Consider the following 17,068-nt stretch of genomic DNA (forward strand, 5'->3'; position numbering starts at 1 on the left):
TGACAGTGAGAACAATCCATGGAACAACTTGCTTCCCAGAGTTGTGGATGCTCCATCAATGACGTTTCAAAAGACTGGACAGTTATTTGTCTGGAATAGACTAGAAGACCCATGGTCCCTTCCAGCCCTATGGTTCTATGATTCTATCAATTTGTCCCCATACCTTCTTTTCCTGAACATGTTTAGAATATGCAAAGTCTTTTCATTTATGTAGATGTTTTCTTTATATAACTTTAAGTCCAACTTAATACAAAATTAAGCTAGATAAGAGTCATTTTTAAAGAAGCCTCTGTGTCTATGATGCGTGTGTGCGTGTGTGTGAATGAGTGAGAGAGAGAGAGAGACAGAGAGATTCCTATGAGTCATTATTGATTCTTGGCAACTGCCTAGACGAATCCCTGCAGTTTTCTTGGCAAGATTTTTCTGAAGTGGTTTTCCTTTGCTTTCTTCCTACGACTGAGAGAGAGAAACTAGCCCAAAGTCTTCTAGCTGGCTTTGTGCCTAAAACAGGACTAGAAGTAAACTACTATATCAAATTGCATTGTCATCGTCGTCGTCTTCTTCATCTTCTCTCTGATAGCCAAATGCACATGTGTAAACATTTTTGCAAAGCCAGATCACATTTTCAGATATTTGTCTTCATTCATCAAAATTCACTTCCTCCACAGACCCAGACACTATTAAGGAGCATGATTGATGGATGTTTACCTGGTATCTGGTGTTGTTTTGGTGGAAAGTGGAGAATTAAAATAGGGAATTTCCACCAACCACTCTCCTTAATGTGCCCTGTACTCAGTAAATAAGGACAACAACATTTGCTGGGACTGGACTTCTGGCAGGATAGGAAGCATTGATGAGGCAACAATTTAATACTGCTGTAACTTTTTTGAGGCCAAGAAACCAGATGAAAACAATATTAACTGAGCCATAAAGACATACCTTCCCCTTTCAAACAATTCTTGACTTAATTTTTCAACATATTTTTCCATGTCAACATTAGCTCCTTTGCTTTATAGCAGAGGAAAAGTTAAGTAGTCTATATTTATCTACTCCTCCTTCCTTCCTTCCTCTCTTCATTTCTTCTTTCTTTCTCTCTCTCTCTCTCTCTCTCTCTCTCTCTCTCTCTCTGTGCTATTTAAAGTTTTTCAACAGAACTGCTTTCTTCATTTTGAAGTTCAGGGGAAGCAGCCAAATGTTACCCATTTGGGGGAAAGGCTTCCAAGTATAATGGTGGTAGTGGAAAGTATGAAAACAAAGAATTCAGAGAGATTCCAAGAGAGAAGGGGAAAAGTCATTTTCATGCTCTAAAATACAGCCAACACATTAGGTCATCCTCTTTCTTCATTATCTTTCCAGATTGGCATTGAAGCTTGTTCTTTCTAATTTACTGAACTTGGCTCTTTTTTTGTCTAAAATAAGCACACAGTTATTTTAGTGTGTTAAGAGTATTTATTTTTCAGAGTGAATTTAACAGTTCTCGAAAACGGAAAATCTCAACATTTCAAATTTTGCTTAATTATGAAAATATTCCAAAATTTCTGAATCTGAAAATTTACATACCATCTGATTTATTTATGCTTCATTTAAAAAGATGTTATGAGCCACTAGCTTAGATCCCTCACAAGCCTGCTTAGGTTTCCCAATTTATATGATGACAGTTCACTGAACAGTTAAATAGTAGAAATGAGCCTCTGATCTCAAAAATAACCACTAGATAGATTCAGTTATTATTTAATAATAACTTCTGTTCTGTTCTCCTTCTGTCACATTATGCATCTGGTCAGGGGGTTCTAGGGTCTCCTATTATTTAAAGAAAACCATTCTGGAATCCTTTTCTCAGTTTTCTCCCCAAGACAGCTCAAGAAGATCCACCTATGAAAATAAGAGCAAGATGCAAAAACATAGGAATGAACCAGATCTACCCCTTTCTCAGCAACAGCTCACCTCTTCTCTGTCTCCAGCCATCCGGTGAACAATCCAACCTGGGCCCCACAGCAATGCATTGTAAGACAGTTAGGATACTTGTCTTGAAGGTGAAGGGTGGCACATCTTTCATCTAAATGGCTCCCATAGAATCCAGCAAAGAGACTACCAAACCAGCTTGGGCATCTCTCAAGCTGCACCCCTAAGCACATCTGGCAGCTGTTCCATTCAGCTCCTGGATAGGAGCCACCCATTCTAGTCTGCCACCAAAGAAGCGGATGTATTTCACTGAGCGATGGAGAGATAAGCAGGAGGAAAGTCAGGAACTCAATATAATTTGGAGTAGGCAACAGAATGCCCTATTTCCCCAATATTGATATGCATATCCACTATTTCAGTTGAGAAATATATGCATATATGACCCATCAGCCTGTGCATCCCACTCACTCATACACAAACATAACTATGGTTTAGTGAGTTTATTAAAGTTCCCCAGAAATTTCCTTCATCAAAAACCCAGAATTAAGTCCAGCCACAAGCATACCAACACTAGTCCGCAGAGCAATGGCCAAAGAGTCCACAAGGCACTTGAAAGTTTCTCAGTCAAAATAAATCCTCCAGCCAATTTGCTCACAGACAGCTGCTTGGAGCCATCAATCAACTCAGCTCTTGATGTGCCAGGAACTGGTTCATCCTCCTCCATATGACATCTAGAGGGGTATCTGAGGAAGTTTCGGGGGCAGCAGTGGGATTAACTTGCCTTCCCTACCGGTTTGCAAATGTGAGCACACATATGTTTCACTCACACATGCTGTGTCTGTGCACGCACACCACCTTCTGCAGATGTGCAGAAGGTTGCGCATTACATTGGGGTGGGTGGGCAGAGCCTCCCACAGCTGCCGCTACCGGTTTGCCTGAACTGGAGAGAACCAGCTGAATACCACCTCTCATCGGGGGAATCATTACAATGAATCATCATCATCATAATAATAATCTGTACAGTAACCTTGTAATGTTAAATTCTCTCATTCTGGCCAGAGCCCTGCATTCACGGGTCTTGGTGCCATAGCAAAAAAGAAAGAAAAAAAGAAGGAAGGAAGGAAGGAAGGAAGGAAGGAAGGAAGGAAAGAAAGAAAGAAAGAAAGAAAGAAAGAAAGAAAGAAAGAAAGAAAGAAAGCAGGGTCTTCTGGCCTCAGTTCCTCTCCAAATGGTTGGTTTCTACTGTTGTGTTAGATGGTAGCCATTTGTGACCCCGCTGCTCCTTTGGGTGGAACTCATAGGAAGATGCAAAGTTAAGCTGGCAAGGATTACTTTTAAGACTCTTTTTGCTAAGTGTTTTTACGTATTCATTTGTTCCCTTTATTCACAATACAATTTGAATTTGTTGAAGAGCAGAACTCTGAGGAGGGCCTGACCCAGCCAGGACCCAGAAGCCTCATGCTTCCATGCCTGCCACTCTCATTGACCATGTGAGCCAGAGAAGTTGGCAGCCGACCTTCATGTCCTTGAGGTAATAACACTTCTAGGAGCAGACATGACGTTCTCAGTCCTACTGTACAGTAACATGAAAGAAAGGAAGAAATGGCCTCAGGGGAGGCAGCATCAGATCTGCTTTGAAGATTTACAGCAATAATTGCACAGTGTTGATCTGTAAAAGTAATTAGTCATTTATCCCCATCCATCTTGGCCGGCTAGATACTGAATGCACTATGTTCCAGTGGGGGTGGGAAGTATGGCTGGCTTAAGATCAACTTTTGCTAGACATTCCGAGCACAAATACAAGGAAGCTGAAAGCAGTTATACATTTAACACTAACATACAGTCGGCTCTTTTTGGAACAAAGCTACTGTGATGGGGGGTAGGCAGGTCTAGTCATCCTAAAGCATTTCCATATGAAAAAATAAACGTATTTCCAGGCTTAATTTTGTCAGTAGAAAATTCCCTTGCCAGCTGAGAGGCCAGCAGAGAATTTCCACTTGTAACATTTGAGACAATTAAAAACTCATTTTTGAACTTAAACTATATTGTGGTACAATAGTCCTCATAAAATGGGGCAATGAGTTTCACAAGCTAATTATGCTTTTTGTGAAGAATTGCTGTCTTTTTTACATTCTTCCATGTATGAGAAATAGTGGAGAAAGTATTACATACAACAGTATAGGACCTGATTTGTTCTCTTTATAAGGAGACCACAAGACATTTTAGGTATGGAATAGACTAGCCATATTTTTCATACTACAAAGCTGCACTTATTACTGTAATATATACAACCAACTTCTTAAAAATTCCGGATGTTATGCTTTGGTTCAATCCATAGTTCCTTCACTCTTGCATGTTCAGTGCCCTTCCTTCCTTTCTTTCTTTCTTTCTTTCTTTCTTTCTTTCTTTCTTTCTTTCTTTCTTTCTTTCTTTCTTTCTTCTTTCTTTCTTTCTTTCTTTCCTTCCTTCCTTCCTTCTCTTTCTTTCTTTCTTTCCTTCCTTCTCTTTCTTTCTTTCTTTCTTTCTTTCTTTCTTTCTTTCTTTCCTTCCTTCTCTTCTCAAAAGCCACAGTTATCCATAAGATCAGTCACGAAAGAGAAAAGAAAAAACCCCCTGAGAAAACAGCATCAAGAGGTAGACGAATATGCTATCTATTGTGTGGAAGCATTTGGTCTCAGGTGGAATCTAATAGCCCATGGGGCAGACTCTCTTAGACCATATCAGTCCTGCTCACCCTCATTTCTCCCTCTATGCTGAGGATTTTGAGGGAAGGTTATTGTGTAAATAACACATTGGTCAGAAGAGAGACAAGGACAAAAGTCTGCCTTCTATCATTTATGTGTATTATGTCATTGGTTCAGCTGTCAAACAACTCTACTTCAGCCGGGTCCATGAGGGAGGGGTCAAAAAAGCCAGATGATGGCTGCAGTCAAATGATCAAATCCTTATTATGCACTAAAAAAAGAACAGCTTTGATCACATGGATATGGCTACATCTTGACTCTCCACCACCACCCCTCAGCAGATCCCTGTGTTTTATTTGGAGGATTTTTTTTCCTTAGAACCTAAGAGGCAGCTGAGACATTTTCCTATTAACATTGGTCTGGTTTTCTAGGTGTTCAGGGATCTTAGACAAGATGTTCTGAATTTATCAGTGGCTGCAAGACAGAGAAGGTTCTTTTTCAAAAAAGCTATTATAAACCTCCAAAATATCCTCCATGACACTTCCCAGTCAAATAAACTACTTTTTTGCTAATAGCCAGCAACCAGTGTACAGAGATGCAGTCCTGTGATATTTGCCTGGATACAACCTCCCTTAAACTCCATTATTCCCAAGTAAACAAGCCTGGCTCTGGATTCAAATATTTTGAAAGTTCCAATTGGAGCAGAAGCCCTGGACAATGGACAATGGAAAAAAAAACTTTAGAGAAAAGGAAAGGGTTGGTGTGGGGAGGAGAGCTGTGATGACAAGACGATGCATTCTCCATTTTACTTGTTTTAAAAATAATAATCTTGGAGACTGAAATAAGACAATTCACTGTGGTGGGCTCACCTTAGCCAACTCACCATAGGACAAGTCACCTGGGGACAATTCAGTCAGGGGTGGTATACACTTACCTTCCCTACTGGTTCACAAATGTGAGCCCCACCTCCATGCATGCACACAGCCTTCCGTGCATGTGCTTTTGGTGAAAAAGGGGGCTAAATGGGATGCCATAGAGCTGGGCATGGGTGGGCGGTTATTTCTGCTACCGGTTTGGGCAAACCGAGCCAAACCAGTAGAATGCCACCTCTGAATTCAGTGCAGGATAACTCAACTATACTATAGGTAACTATACTGCTATCTGCCACTGTTCTTCAACTATTTTAATTTTTGTCATTCACAGTTCATTTTGTCCCATAGCATCCTTTCTTTAATGATTCTATTTCACCATTTCTTCATAATAAAAGGAACGATGTCAATTGAGAAATGCAAGAGTTACACTTATATTGAACAAGTGGTGGAATAGAATCATTAAAGAAAGGATGCTAAAGGAGGGACAAAATGAAACGTGAATGATAAAAATTAAAATATCTCTCATTGAGTTATCCCACAGCAAGTTGGTCATGGTGAGTTATGCCACAATTAATCCACCGGGGTGAGTTGGCCAGGGCAAGTCAGCAGTGATGAACCAGCCATGGGGTGTTGTTCTAGACCAGTGATCCCCAATCTTTCCACCTTGACAGCCCAGCCTGGCACTGGGGGCAGGTGAGTGGCAGGAGTATGTGCATGTGCGAGTGGTGGGCATGCACGCCCTGCATGCGCCCAAATGGCGCTTCATGTATGCCGAGTTTTGAACATGCTGCAGCCCAGTGGTGGTCTGCATTTCAAGGGTTGGGAGCACCTGTTCTAGACTCCTTGAGATGGGCACTAGGGTTGGGGTGATCATTAGAGTGTGAATTGCCCAGTACTGGTATATTGTCCCATCAGTAATATTGTACTTATAGTGTTTTCTACAGGTTTTTAAATGGTATTTGTATGGCTAGTTGGAATGAAATAAGTAAACTACTAATTCATGCATCCTACTGGTAAGGATGTCTAGTTAAGGTAGATCTGCCAAAAATCCTAATGACATACAAGATGGAACTAAAGAGTTAAAGTTTTCTGCACTTCCCTTGTATTTTTAAAGCTTAGAACTTTTAAGGGAATGAAGTGAAGATGATCTATCCCTAATGTACTTCCTGCAAATACAGCAAAACATGATACTCTACTCTGGCTTTCTCCTTACAACACCCCTCTAAAGAATGTCGCCTTTTGTCTCTGTTTATGTATTTTTATTAGTATTTGTGTGAGTGTGCACATGTGTATGTATGCATCAATAATGAAGGGCTATTTCAGCATGAAGGACTATTAGGTCTTCAATTCCAGCTGTTCCTCTAGATAAAGTATTAACATTTAATTGGAATTCTTCGGTTTTTAAGATTTTGCTGCATCATTTCATATCCTTGATTGGTTTTATATAGTATTACTTTTGTATTCTACATTTTCTCTAGTAACTCTAAGTTGCACAAATGAAAGGGGAGTTACACTCATTCTCATTCTCCTCTTCCAACTCCTACTAGAGAAGGGGATTGGGTCAAATGAGCAAGGGAGGAACCTGCGGCTTCTTGCTTCCAGGCCATTTCATCACAACGTTTTTTTCTTCCAAGTAAAGACATATATCTTTTTACTTCCTAACGTGCTTATAACCCGTGCAATTTTGGGCATAAATGCAATGCCATTCTGCAGTGTTTCATTTTCCATTTCTCATGCTGGCAAGGGTCTCATTTTGATAGTGATTGCCTGTTGGAGGAAAATTATTACCTTCAAGTGTATTGCTAACTGGAAGATACAATAAATACATTCAGATTTTAAAGGGATGTGGGGCCCTGGCCAATGTATAATCTTTACTGTATAATCTTTACTAATCAGCATACATTAAAATTAAATTTTGTTGCATTCAGCTCTCAATAATATATTGTTGATATAACAATCAGCCAATATTTTCCATAGTTAGCTTAAATCTCAAGATAGTTTCTGGCTAGAGGGCTTAACAAAATGTTGGTTGTACTTCTAGAGCAGGAATGGGGAACTATGGCCCTTTTATGACTTGTGGATTTTAACTCCCAGAATTCCTAAGCCCTGCTGGCTGAGGAATTCTGGGAATTGAAGTCCACAAGTCATAAAGAGGCCATAGTTCCCCACCTCTGCTCTAGAGTTTCAGTCATTTGGGCTGTCATAGTCTCATGATATCCAATTATTTTTCCATCCCTCAGTAGTGCATAAAACTGTGATAATAAAATATCAGCCCAAGAATCACATTTGTCCCAATTCAGCCCCAAGTAAAACAACCAACAACCTGGAGATAATTAACAGGATACATTTTTATAACATAAAATAGTAAGGTAAGAAAAGGGCCTTGCATAAAAACAATACATATATAGTTTTCCAATATACATATTCATTTAACTAGTTTTCATATTGTTCATAAAGAATAGCTAGGCATGGTTATAAACATGCACATATTTCTTCTTGAAAAATATTCCTTCCACTTGCAACTTATATAGACTCTCTTTTACCTGTAGAGAACAACCAGTTAAAGACTAAGTAGTTGTACTGATTCATTAGGTCAATTGGCGTTTACTTCTGGAGTTTTTTTCAAGGCTATTGACTTCCTGCTACTGAATAATCTGCTGCTTTCCCATTTTTATTAAATAACCTCCCTCCCCAGATTTCAATCACAATGTTGTAGTTTCCATCTTAACTTTTTGACTTTCCCTGACATTCCTTTTCTGATGGATCAACAACCTGATCCAGCAAGACATTTCTTATGTTCATAAACCATGTAATTTTTAGAGAATGCAGTATTGATGCTAGTGAACTGAGATCAAATACATCTCTTCAGTTAGTGGCAACCAAAAGTCACCCTAGGAGGTCTTCTTCCTTACATGGTCACATAATCATAGGACTAAAAGTCCCATTGCTTCCTGTCTTTGGTGCCTCTCTTTCTTGTGACTGCACCTCAAGTCCTGGAAGACTGCCATCATGTGTTCCCTGAGTCTTCTCTTCATTAACTGGCTCATACTTAAGCAGTGATCCACCAGGACACCTCTGTCTCTCTCACAGACACTAATGTTGAACTAGGTGCCTTTTCTGTGCCTGCACATTTGATTTTTCCTGCCTCTGTGCAGGATCTCACTTTTCTCACCACTGAATTGCATCTTGTTGGATAGAACCCAGTGCTCAAGTCTGCCAAGATCCTTCTTGATTCTATCTTCCAAAGTGTTCGTAATTCCCCTCAGCTTGGTGTCATCCGTAAAGTGGATGAGCTCATCCCCTCATCTAAGAGTCATTTCTGAAAAGGTAAAGGAAACAAAAAGTCATGTCAGTGAAGATAAGAAATGTGACAGAATCCTGGAGTATATTTTTCCCCTTAGGGAGTGGGGATTCTTTTGTCCCAAGTAGCTTACATTTTAAATTGTTAATCATCTGTGGCCACTGAATTGCATGGAAACCTGGCAGCTGCAGAAATATTTTCCCAAATATTTTAATGGTAAATACCAAAATGAGTTGCTTCAGATGTCTCAATGGTACTTACTGTTCCAAGAAGTTTTTAGGAGGCATGGCAACTGAACTATTAAAACATTTGGATTCACTCTTTGCAAAACCAAACCAATAATGTTGTGGGAGGAAAATAAGAATAACATTAAAGTTGACTTGTGTTAAAGTTTTCTAGAAGAGGGACAATGTTAATTTCAAAAAAGGTCTTCTGGCACTTTAAATACTAAGAAACCTATAGGGCAGAAAGTTTAGTGAAATATAAGGCTTTGATGTCATCCTGCCATAAAAGCCAGGGAGGAGGAAGCAAGGGAATATAGGGAGTGGGGATGATAGGAATCAGAGGTGCCATCCCGAGACAAGAACCAACGCTTGAACGATCCAAGGGCACAAGCATGAGAACGGAGTGCAAATGCCCACCAAAGAGGTGCCAAATGTTAGAACTGTTGCCAAAACACCTACTTTGAATACCATTGGACAGTAACCAAATGACCAAGGGGGGGGCACGGGAGAAGGGAAAAATCAATAGGTTTACGGGGGAATATTCAGATCTGGCTTGCTTATGCTGTAACCACTTGTACCTTTCACTACATATGGAGTTGAGGGTCTTTCTTTCCTAAGTGCCCAAGCTGAGACAGCCCTGATAATATCTGATTAAATGCAGAGAATAGTATCCTGAGTCAGAAATCTTTATGTATGCATTTATGGGGCTCTTCCAGACAAATCAGTATTTCTACCTCCTCCAGAGGAATTAGCTGCAGTCTTCTGTACATCAGGCTAGGTGGTTTCCCCCATTCACAAAACTTCAGGTTTCGATTCTGGGCTCTTGGTGTTACTGCTGACAGCCCCTGAAAGCTTAGGGATAGGGCAAAACTAATGGTCATGTAGAAGGGGGGCAGAGGACAAATTTAACTTTCAAAAATAGCACCAAAATGCTGTCATTTACTTTCTACTGCAATTCTTCTTCCGTTAAAATGGGCCAGCATGAACTCAGAATTCTGATTCATGCCAGCATTTGATTTGGATGATTTGAAAAATATTTTTGCTCCAAAAGGAATGAGGCTATGTTTAGATTTCTTTCTGGTGCCTGACTGTTTTGGGGAGCTGCTAAAGTCAGATCAGCATATTCATTGAACATGCTTGAGTGCCGAGAAGCCATCTCCTCTGCATCTCTGCTGGCAATTATTTCCCAACCAGCAGCCTCAATCAGACCAGAAGATCCTGGCGAGGACAACAGGGTCTGTATCAGCATCCAGATCCAGGTCAAGAAGGGGACAAGATGTAGTAGCCTGTTTCTATTTTGTTCTAGCACAAGAATAGGCAATCTTTCGGTAGCTGGATGGAGAGGTTAACCTTTTCTTTGGAACCCAGGCCACAGGGAGGTTGCAAGGAAGAAGAAAAAAGTCATGGTCATGTAGGTACAGCTGAGAGTTTTCTTTCCCTAGTTCTCTGGGAAGGGATAGGGATGTTTTTCCTTTCCTTTTAAAACTATGTAAAGTCTGCATTCAGGCTGAAACAACCCTTTTTTATGTTTCCCATCCCCAAATAGTGAGACATAGCACACCACTTTCCTATACTGCTTACTTTGCTGGAGGCTAAGAAGACAAATAATGATTTGATCAAGAAACATCTCACTGGAGCAAAGAACAGCCTCCTTGAATGGACAGAACAAACAAACCATTTCTAAGCATTTGGTGGAGACAGAATTTCTCAGTTGTTATTCTGAATTAATGTTCCTCAAAGACCAGAAATTTACAGATCTTGTTTTCTTTTCCAGGCTAGTGGTAGGAGCTCCATATGAGGTCAATGGCCCCCAGAAAACGGGAGATGTCTATAAGTGTTCAGTGAACGGCAAGACCAACAGCACATGTTCCAAGCTCAATCTAGGTAAAGCTATGGAATGGAAGGGCTGATCTTATTGTCTCTGGGTATTGCTCTGAAAGGAAGGTTTATATTTACATGCAAAACTCAAGTCACCTCAAGGTAGATGTTGTCTATTATCCGTGATTAAAAGTTGGTGAGCTGAACATAGTGAAGTATGTTCACCACACCAACATTTTAGTTCAGTGGTAGTCAACCTGGTCCCTACCGCCCACTAGTGGGCGTTCCAGCTTTCATGGTGGGCGGTAGGGGTTTGCTGTAACTCTGCTTTATAAATTTTATAAAGTAAAGTTACTTCCCTACTTTATGAATCACCATTACTGTGGAACCGGTGGGCGATTAGAAAATTTTACTACTAACAGAGATACAAAAGTGGGCGGTAGGTATAAAAAGGTTGACTATCCCTGTTTTAGTTAAAGAGGTGAGCAGAACTTGTAAGCCAGAAGGAGAAATGTATCCATCTGAAGAGCCTGGGTTTAACCCAGGACAGGTTAATATGAACCCTCCATGTATCACTGAAATACGATTCCCAGTATTTTAGTTGAGACTGGATCTGTACGCCCAAGAGTTTATGGAACAGATGGTGCCTAGTCAACCAGATGTAAGGTCAACGGGAAGAAAATGTTACAGTTGTCAAGGAGAAAAGACAATGATGATAATGGTGATGAGGAGACACCAGGCTCTATCTTCAAGGGCTGTGACATTTTCCCACAGCATGTCTTGACTCTGACACTTTTTTCCCAAGGAAGAGTAACTCTTTCCAATGTGTCGGAACGAAAGGATAACATGCGGCTGGGTCTCAGCTTAACTACCAACCCCAAAGACAACAGCTTTTTGGTAAGAAATTATTTGTGAATAATTTACAATGTTTTTGCTGGGATTATTGTCAGGGGTTTCTGACCTGGAGCCCACTGTTCAGTCTCCTATTAGGCAGAATAAGATAGCTGCCTCAGACTGCAGTTTCTGGGTTTCATGCAAATTCGAAAATTAACAGAATAAAAGATTTATAAGGGATCTTGAAGATCTTCTAGTCCAACTTCTTGCTCGCGCACGACCCAACACCATTTCAGACAAGTGGACCCATAACTTCTGGAGGCAAGCAGCCCCAGTGGTTAATTGTTCCCACTGTTGGGAAATGACTCCTTAGTTCTAGGTTGCTTCTCTCCTTGGTTAGTTTCCATCCATTGTTTTTTGTCCTGCCTTCAGGTGCTTTGGAGAAGAGGTCAACCTCCCTCTTTTTTGTGGCAGCCCCTCAAATATTGGAACACTGCTATCAGGGCACCCCTGGTTCTTCTTTACACTAGAGCAGCCATACCCAATTCTTTTTCTGTATGACTGCCCAAGTTGCTAAAATGTTCTGCTTCAAGTTATTTCCCTTGATAATTTATACTATCCCCTTGACAGGTAGATCAGGCTTATTTGGTGGCTGTGGTGGCGCAGTGGTTAGAATGCAGTATTGCAAGCTACTTCTGCTGACTGCCAGCTGCTGGCAGTTCAAGTCTCATTGGCTCAAGGTTGACTCAGCCTTCCATCCTTCCGAGGTCGGTAAAATGAGGACCCAGATTGTTGGGGACTATATGCTGACTCTGTAAACCACTTAGAGTGGGCTGTAAAGCACTATGAAGCAGTATAAAAATCTAAGTGCTATTGCTATTTGTAATTCTCCTCAGGTAGAAAAAGATATGGATGATCAAGGCACCAGATGGTAAAAATTTGAATAGAGGAGAAAGTACAGAAATTGAGAACATGTTATGGAAGGCTTCATACTTGGGAGTTGGAGACTTGTCTATTACATAAGCTGCCACTTGGTGCAACCTTCCAGAAGGCAAAGTTCTCTGGTAGCATCTCACCACATCCCCAAGCCCCCCAAATGCTCCCTACCTCTTCCAGACAAAGTCCTGGAATACAGTCCCTCCACATTTTATGAAAATGCCCTGGATTCTTTGGGAGGCCAAGGACATTCTTAGAAATAAGTTATGCTGGAGGCTGATGCTTTACTTGGCATTGCCCACCTTCCCTTTTCATTGTGTTATCCCAGGGGTGTCAAACTCGATTTCATTGAGGGCCACATCAGAGTTGTGTTTGACCTGGGGTGGGCATGACCAGGGGGCGTGGCCAGCTCGACAACACTCATGTGGGGAGTACCGATGTGGCCTGAGTGCTCTGCCAGGGAAAATGGGCTCCTGAACTCCCTTTTTGGCTGTCACAGCCTCCTGCAACCCTCTGCCAGTGAAAGCAGAGCTCAGGAGCCCGTTTTCGCTGGCAGAGGCACCAAGGGTTGGTCCTTCTCTGTTTCCAGGGTGGCTCACACGGGCCAAATATAAGCACCCCATGGGCTGGATCTGGCTCGTGGACCTTAAGTTTGATACCCCTGTGTCATTCTATAAAAATAATCTTTTAAAATCTCAACCAAACAGATGGGGAACTAAGAGGGTACCAAATAAATGTCTGGTACCTGTAGTGGTTGCTACACCTTCATTTGTCTATCATTTGATTTGTCACCATGCTTAGAAATTGCCATGTCCTAGAGAGCTTCCTTCTTGTGCAGAGAGTCTGGTTCCTATAAATGACTTTGGTTTCCTTTCACCTCGAAAACATCAAGTAGCAATCTGCTCATGGAGAAATGCCCCAACTTCCACAGAAATTATCCAGGCAACTAAAAGAAGAGCTTCTGAAAATTTTTCCTAATATGTCATTGTTTTCTTCCTTTCTGACACAGGCTTGCAGCCCTCTGTGGTCTCATGAGTGTGGAAGTTCCTATTACACCACAGGCATGTGCTCCCGAGTGAACTCCAACTTCAGATACTCCAAGTCAGTGGCTCCAGCTCTCCAGAGTAGGAAGATCAGCCTATTACGTTTTCTCCCCCCCCCCCACTTCCTCCTTCCCTCTCTTGCTTTCCGCATGGGGATTTAGAATCACCATCTTAGGGGAAACAAATAAGTGTTCTTGAAAAGAAGCCTGTCCGCTGGGAATTTTGTGCTGACGGAAGGTAAAAGGCTTCCTGATGGGCAGCAGTGAGGCGGGGGTTGAGGGGGGAACACTCTGCTCCCAGACAGCAAGGAGGCATGTGTTTTTGATCCGTGCTTTCCTGTGAAGAAGCAAAATGAAGAAAACAAATGGTCAGGAGACAGTTCTTGGCAATGCCCAGCAGAAAATTCTACCAAGCCTCATTCAATCTGAGGAAAGAAAAATGTGTTTGATGTCCTTGTACTTAATTACTAATGGGATTTATGAGAATATTTTGCCTTTTGTGTCACATCTTCTCCGCAGAGGTCTGCAGACTCCCTGGCTCCGCAGTGATGGGATTCATTTTTTTCTTCTACCAGTTATGTGGGTGTGGCTTGGAGTGTGTGGCCAGGGGAAGGTTACTGCAAAATCCCCATTCCCTCCCCACCCCACTAACCTGCTTTCAAGCTCCGTTCTCCTGTTCAGGGCAACAAAAGAAGATCAGCTGGGAAGCAGGGAGGCAGCAGGGGTGGGGCCAGCCTATTTGCCGGTTCTCCGAACTACTCAAAATTTCCACTAACGGTTTCCACTCCCTAACCAGTCAGAACTGGCTGAATACCACCTCTGCTCGGCACTCTTCCATCCAATCCCAGGAAAAAGCATTTGAGAGAAGTTCCTCAAGGGCCTTTTTTTGGGTCAAAATTCTACGCTAATTTCCATGGGAGAGTTCCTAGAAAATAGTTGCAGAATCCCTCGGAAAATTCAGATAACTATCCCACCTATTTATTTCTTGGCCCACACACTTGTTGGAGAATTTCAAAGGGTTTATTCTTGATCAGAAGCTGCAGTGTCCTCAAACATCTCAAGTTTTTTGTCCCTCTTTCACTGTTTGGGCTGCCCTGCATTAATTATTTAGCAAAATAATCACATGCATCCTCTCAGAGCAAGAAAGGGAAGAGGGATGCTACATAATTTTCCCCCCTGGCAGCTATTATGCACTTCATTCATTGTCATGTTTGACTTCAGTTTTCAGTACAAGAGCCATGGCGGTGCAGTGGTTAGAATGCAGTATTGCAAGTAACTCTGCCCACTGCCAGGAATTCGATCCTGACTTGCTCAAGGTTGACTCAGCCTGCCATCTTTCCATGGTCTGTAAAATGAGGAGCCAGATCGTTGGAGGCAATATGCTGACATTTGTAAATGGCTTAGAGCAGTGGTCGGCAAGCCGCGGCTCACGAGCCAAATGCGGCTCTTTACACATTTTAATGCGGCTCTTCAGTGTGCCAGGCGCCCGCTCCGCTCCCTCCTCTCGGGCTTCGGAGGGAAGCTTCTGCAAAAGCCGAGTGACAAGTCTCCCAGGCTGTAATTTGCCAAGCTGTACGCGCGCGCCTGTTTTCCACGGCGTGGAGCAGCGGCGAGATTCTGTGCGGCGAGCGATGATTCCGGGGGCCATCAGTGGGGGGGCAGGGTCTCCCCTCGCGTTCCTCATCTTCCTGGATGGCCCCTGGAATCATCGCTCGCCGCGCAGAATCTCGCCGCTGCTCCACACCGTGGAAAACAGGCCCGTGCGCACAGCTCGGCAAATTACAGCCTGGGAGACTTGTCACTCGGCTTTTGCAGAAGCTTCCCTCCGAAGCCCGAGAGGAGGGAGGGGAGCCGCGCTTCGGAGGGAAGCTTCTGCAAAAGCCGAGTGAGAAGTCTCCCAGGCTGTAATTTTCCGAGCTGTGCGCACGCGCTTGTTTTCCACGGCGTGGAGCAGCGGCGAGATTCTGCGTGGTGAGCGATGATTCCGGGGGCCATCCGGGAAGATGAGGAACGCGAGGGGAGACCCTGCCCCCCCACTGATGGCCCCCAGAATCATCGCTCGCCGCGCAGAATCTCGCCGCTGCTCCACGCTGTGGAAAACAAGCGCGTGCGTACAGCTCTGTCAGTCTCTCTCTGATTCCCTCTCTCACTCCCTCTCTCTGTTCCTCTCTCTGTCTGTCTGTCTCACTCACACACATACACACACACACACTGTGGTCACCTTGTTGAGTGTTCCAATCACATTTGAAACACTCAACAACTGGCCTGCATTTATGGTATTTTGCAGCATAAATGCAGGCCAGTTGTTGAGTGTTTCAAATGTGATTGGAACACTCAACAAGGTGACCACAGTGTGTGTGTGTGTGTGTGTGTGTGTGTGTGTGTGTGTGTGATTGAGACAGACAGACAGAGAGAGGAACAGAGAGAGGGAGTGAGGGAGGGAATCAGAGAGAGACACACACACACAGAGACAGAGAGGGGGAGGGAGGGAGAGAAAGATAGACAGACAGAGAGAGACACACACACAGAGTGAGTGATTAAGTGAATGAGTGAGAGACAGACACATCCACATCCACAGAGTGACAGAGAGAGAGGAAGGGAGGGGAGAGAGACAGAGGGAGAGACAGACAGACACACACACACACACACAGAGTGACAGAGATGGGGGAAGGAGGAGAGAGAGACAGAGATACAGAGACAGACAGACAAATAGACACCCAGAGAAAATGACAGAGGGAGACAGAGAGGGAGGGAGGGAGGGAGAGAGTGTCAAAGAGCCAGAGAGAGAGAGAGAGAAAGAAAAAGAAAAAAAGAAAGTGGGAGAGAGAGATGAAATTAAAATCAACAACATACAAACCTGACTTACTCAAACTATCCAAGGAAATGCAAGGCCAATGTTCACATTAGTGGTTGTGACTTTGTCAGTCATTGTCAGGATGTAATTTTCTCTACATTGTAAGGCAAATTTTACGGAATTTAACGTTATCAATAAATAATATCGTTCTAAAGTTTTTGTTTTATTAGTTGTGTTATTTGTATCCTCCCAACCTATGTGGATACTTGCATGCAGAATATTCTCAATAAAAACTTATTGAAACTAAAAACAGTGTACCATCCTATGCATTTTCGGTTTTAAAAATGTGGCTCTCAAAGTAAATTTCAATCGTGGTTTTGGCGAGATTTGGCTCAGTTGAAAAAAAAGGTTGCCCACCACTGGCTTAGAGCAATATATAAGTCTAAGCGCTATTCCTATTGTTACCTATTCTTAATGTCTTGTCACTTATTCAAAGACGATACTATTGCTCGGCTGTGTGTGGAGTATCATAGAATAAGAGAATGGAAGGGAACTTATAGGTCTTTTAATGTAACCCCTGCTGGAGCAGGACACCCTTTACCATTCTGGACAAATGGTCACCCAGTCTCTTCTTGAAAACCTCCAGTGAACCCACAACTTC

The 17,068-nt window shown here is 42.5% G+C and overlaps 1 protein-coding gene across 1 annotated transcript in view; it reads left to right on the forward strand.

The window, feature by feature from the left end:
- Positions 1-17,068, forward strand: part of ITGA11 (integrin subunit alpha 11) — a 120,828-nt gene that overhangs the window by 37,852 nt on the left and 65,908 nt on the right. The window contains exons 3-5 of the mRNA XM_081965201.1: positions 10,758-10,867; positions 11,607-11,698; positions 13,581-13,695. Coding sequence (XP_081821327.1) covers positions 10,758-10,867; positions 11,607-11,698; positions 13,581-13,695 — 317 coding nt within the window. The remainder of the gene's footprint in view (positions 1-10,757; positions 10,868-11,606; positions 11,699-13,580; positions 13,696-17,068) is intronic.

The sequence above is a fragment of the Natrix helvetica genome (assembly GCF_964273705.1).
Source record: "Natrix helvetica genome assembly, chromosome: 12".
Taxonomy (NCBI): domain Eukaryota; kingdom Metazoa; phylum Chordata; class Lepidosauria; order Squamata; family Natricidae; genus Natrix; species Natrix helvetica.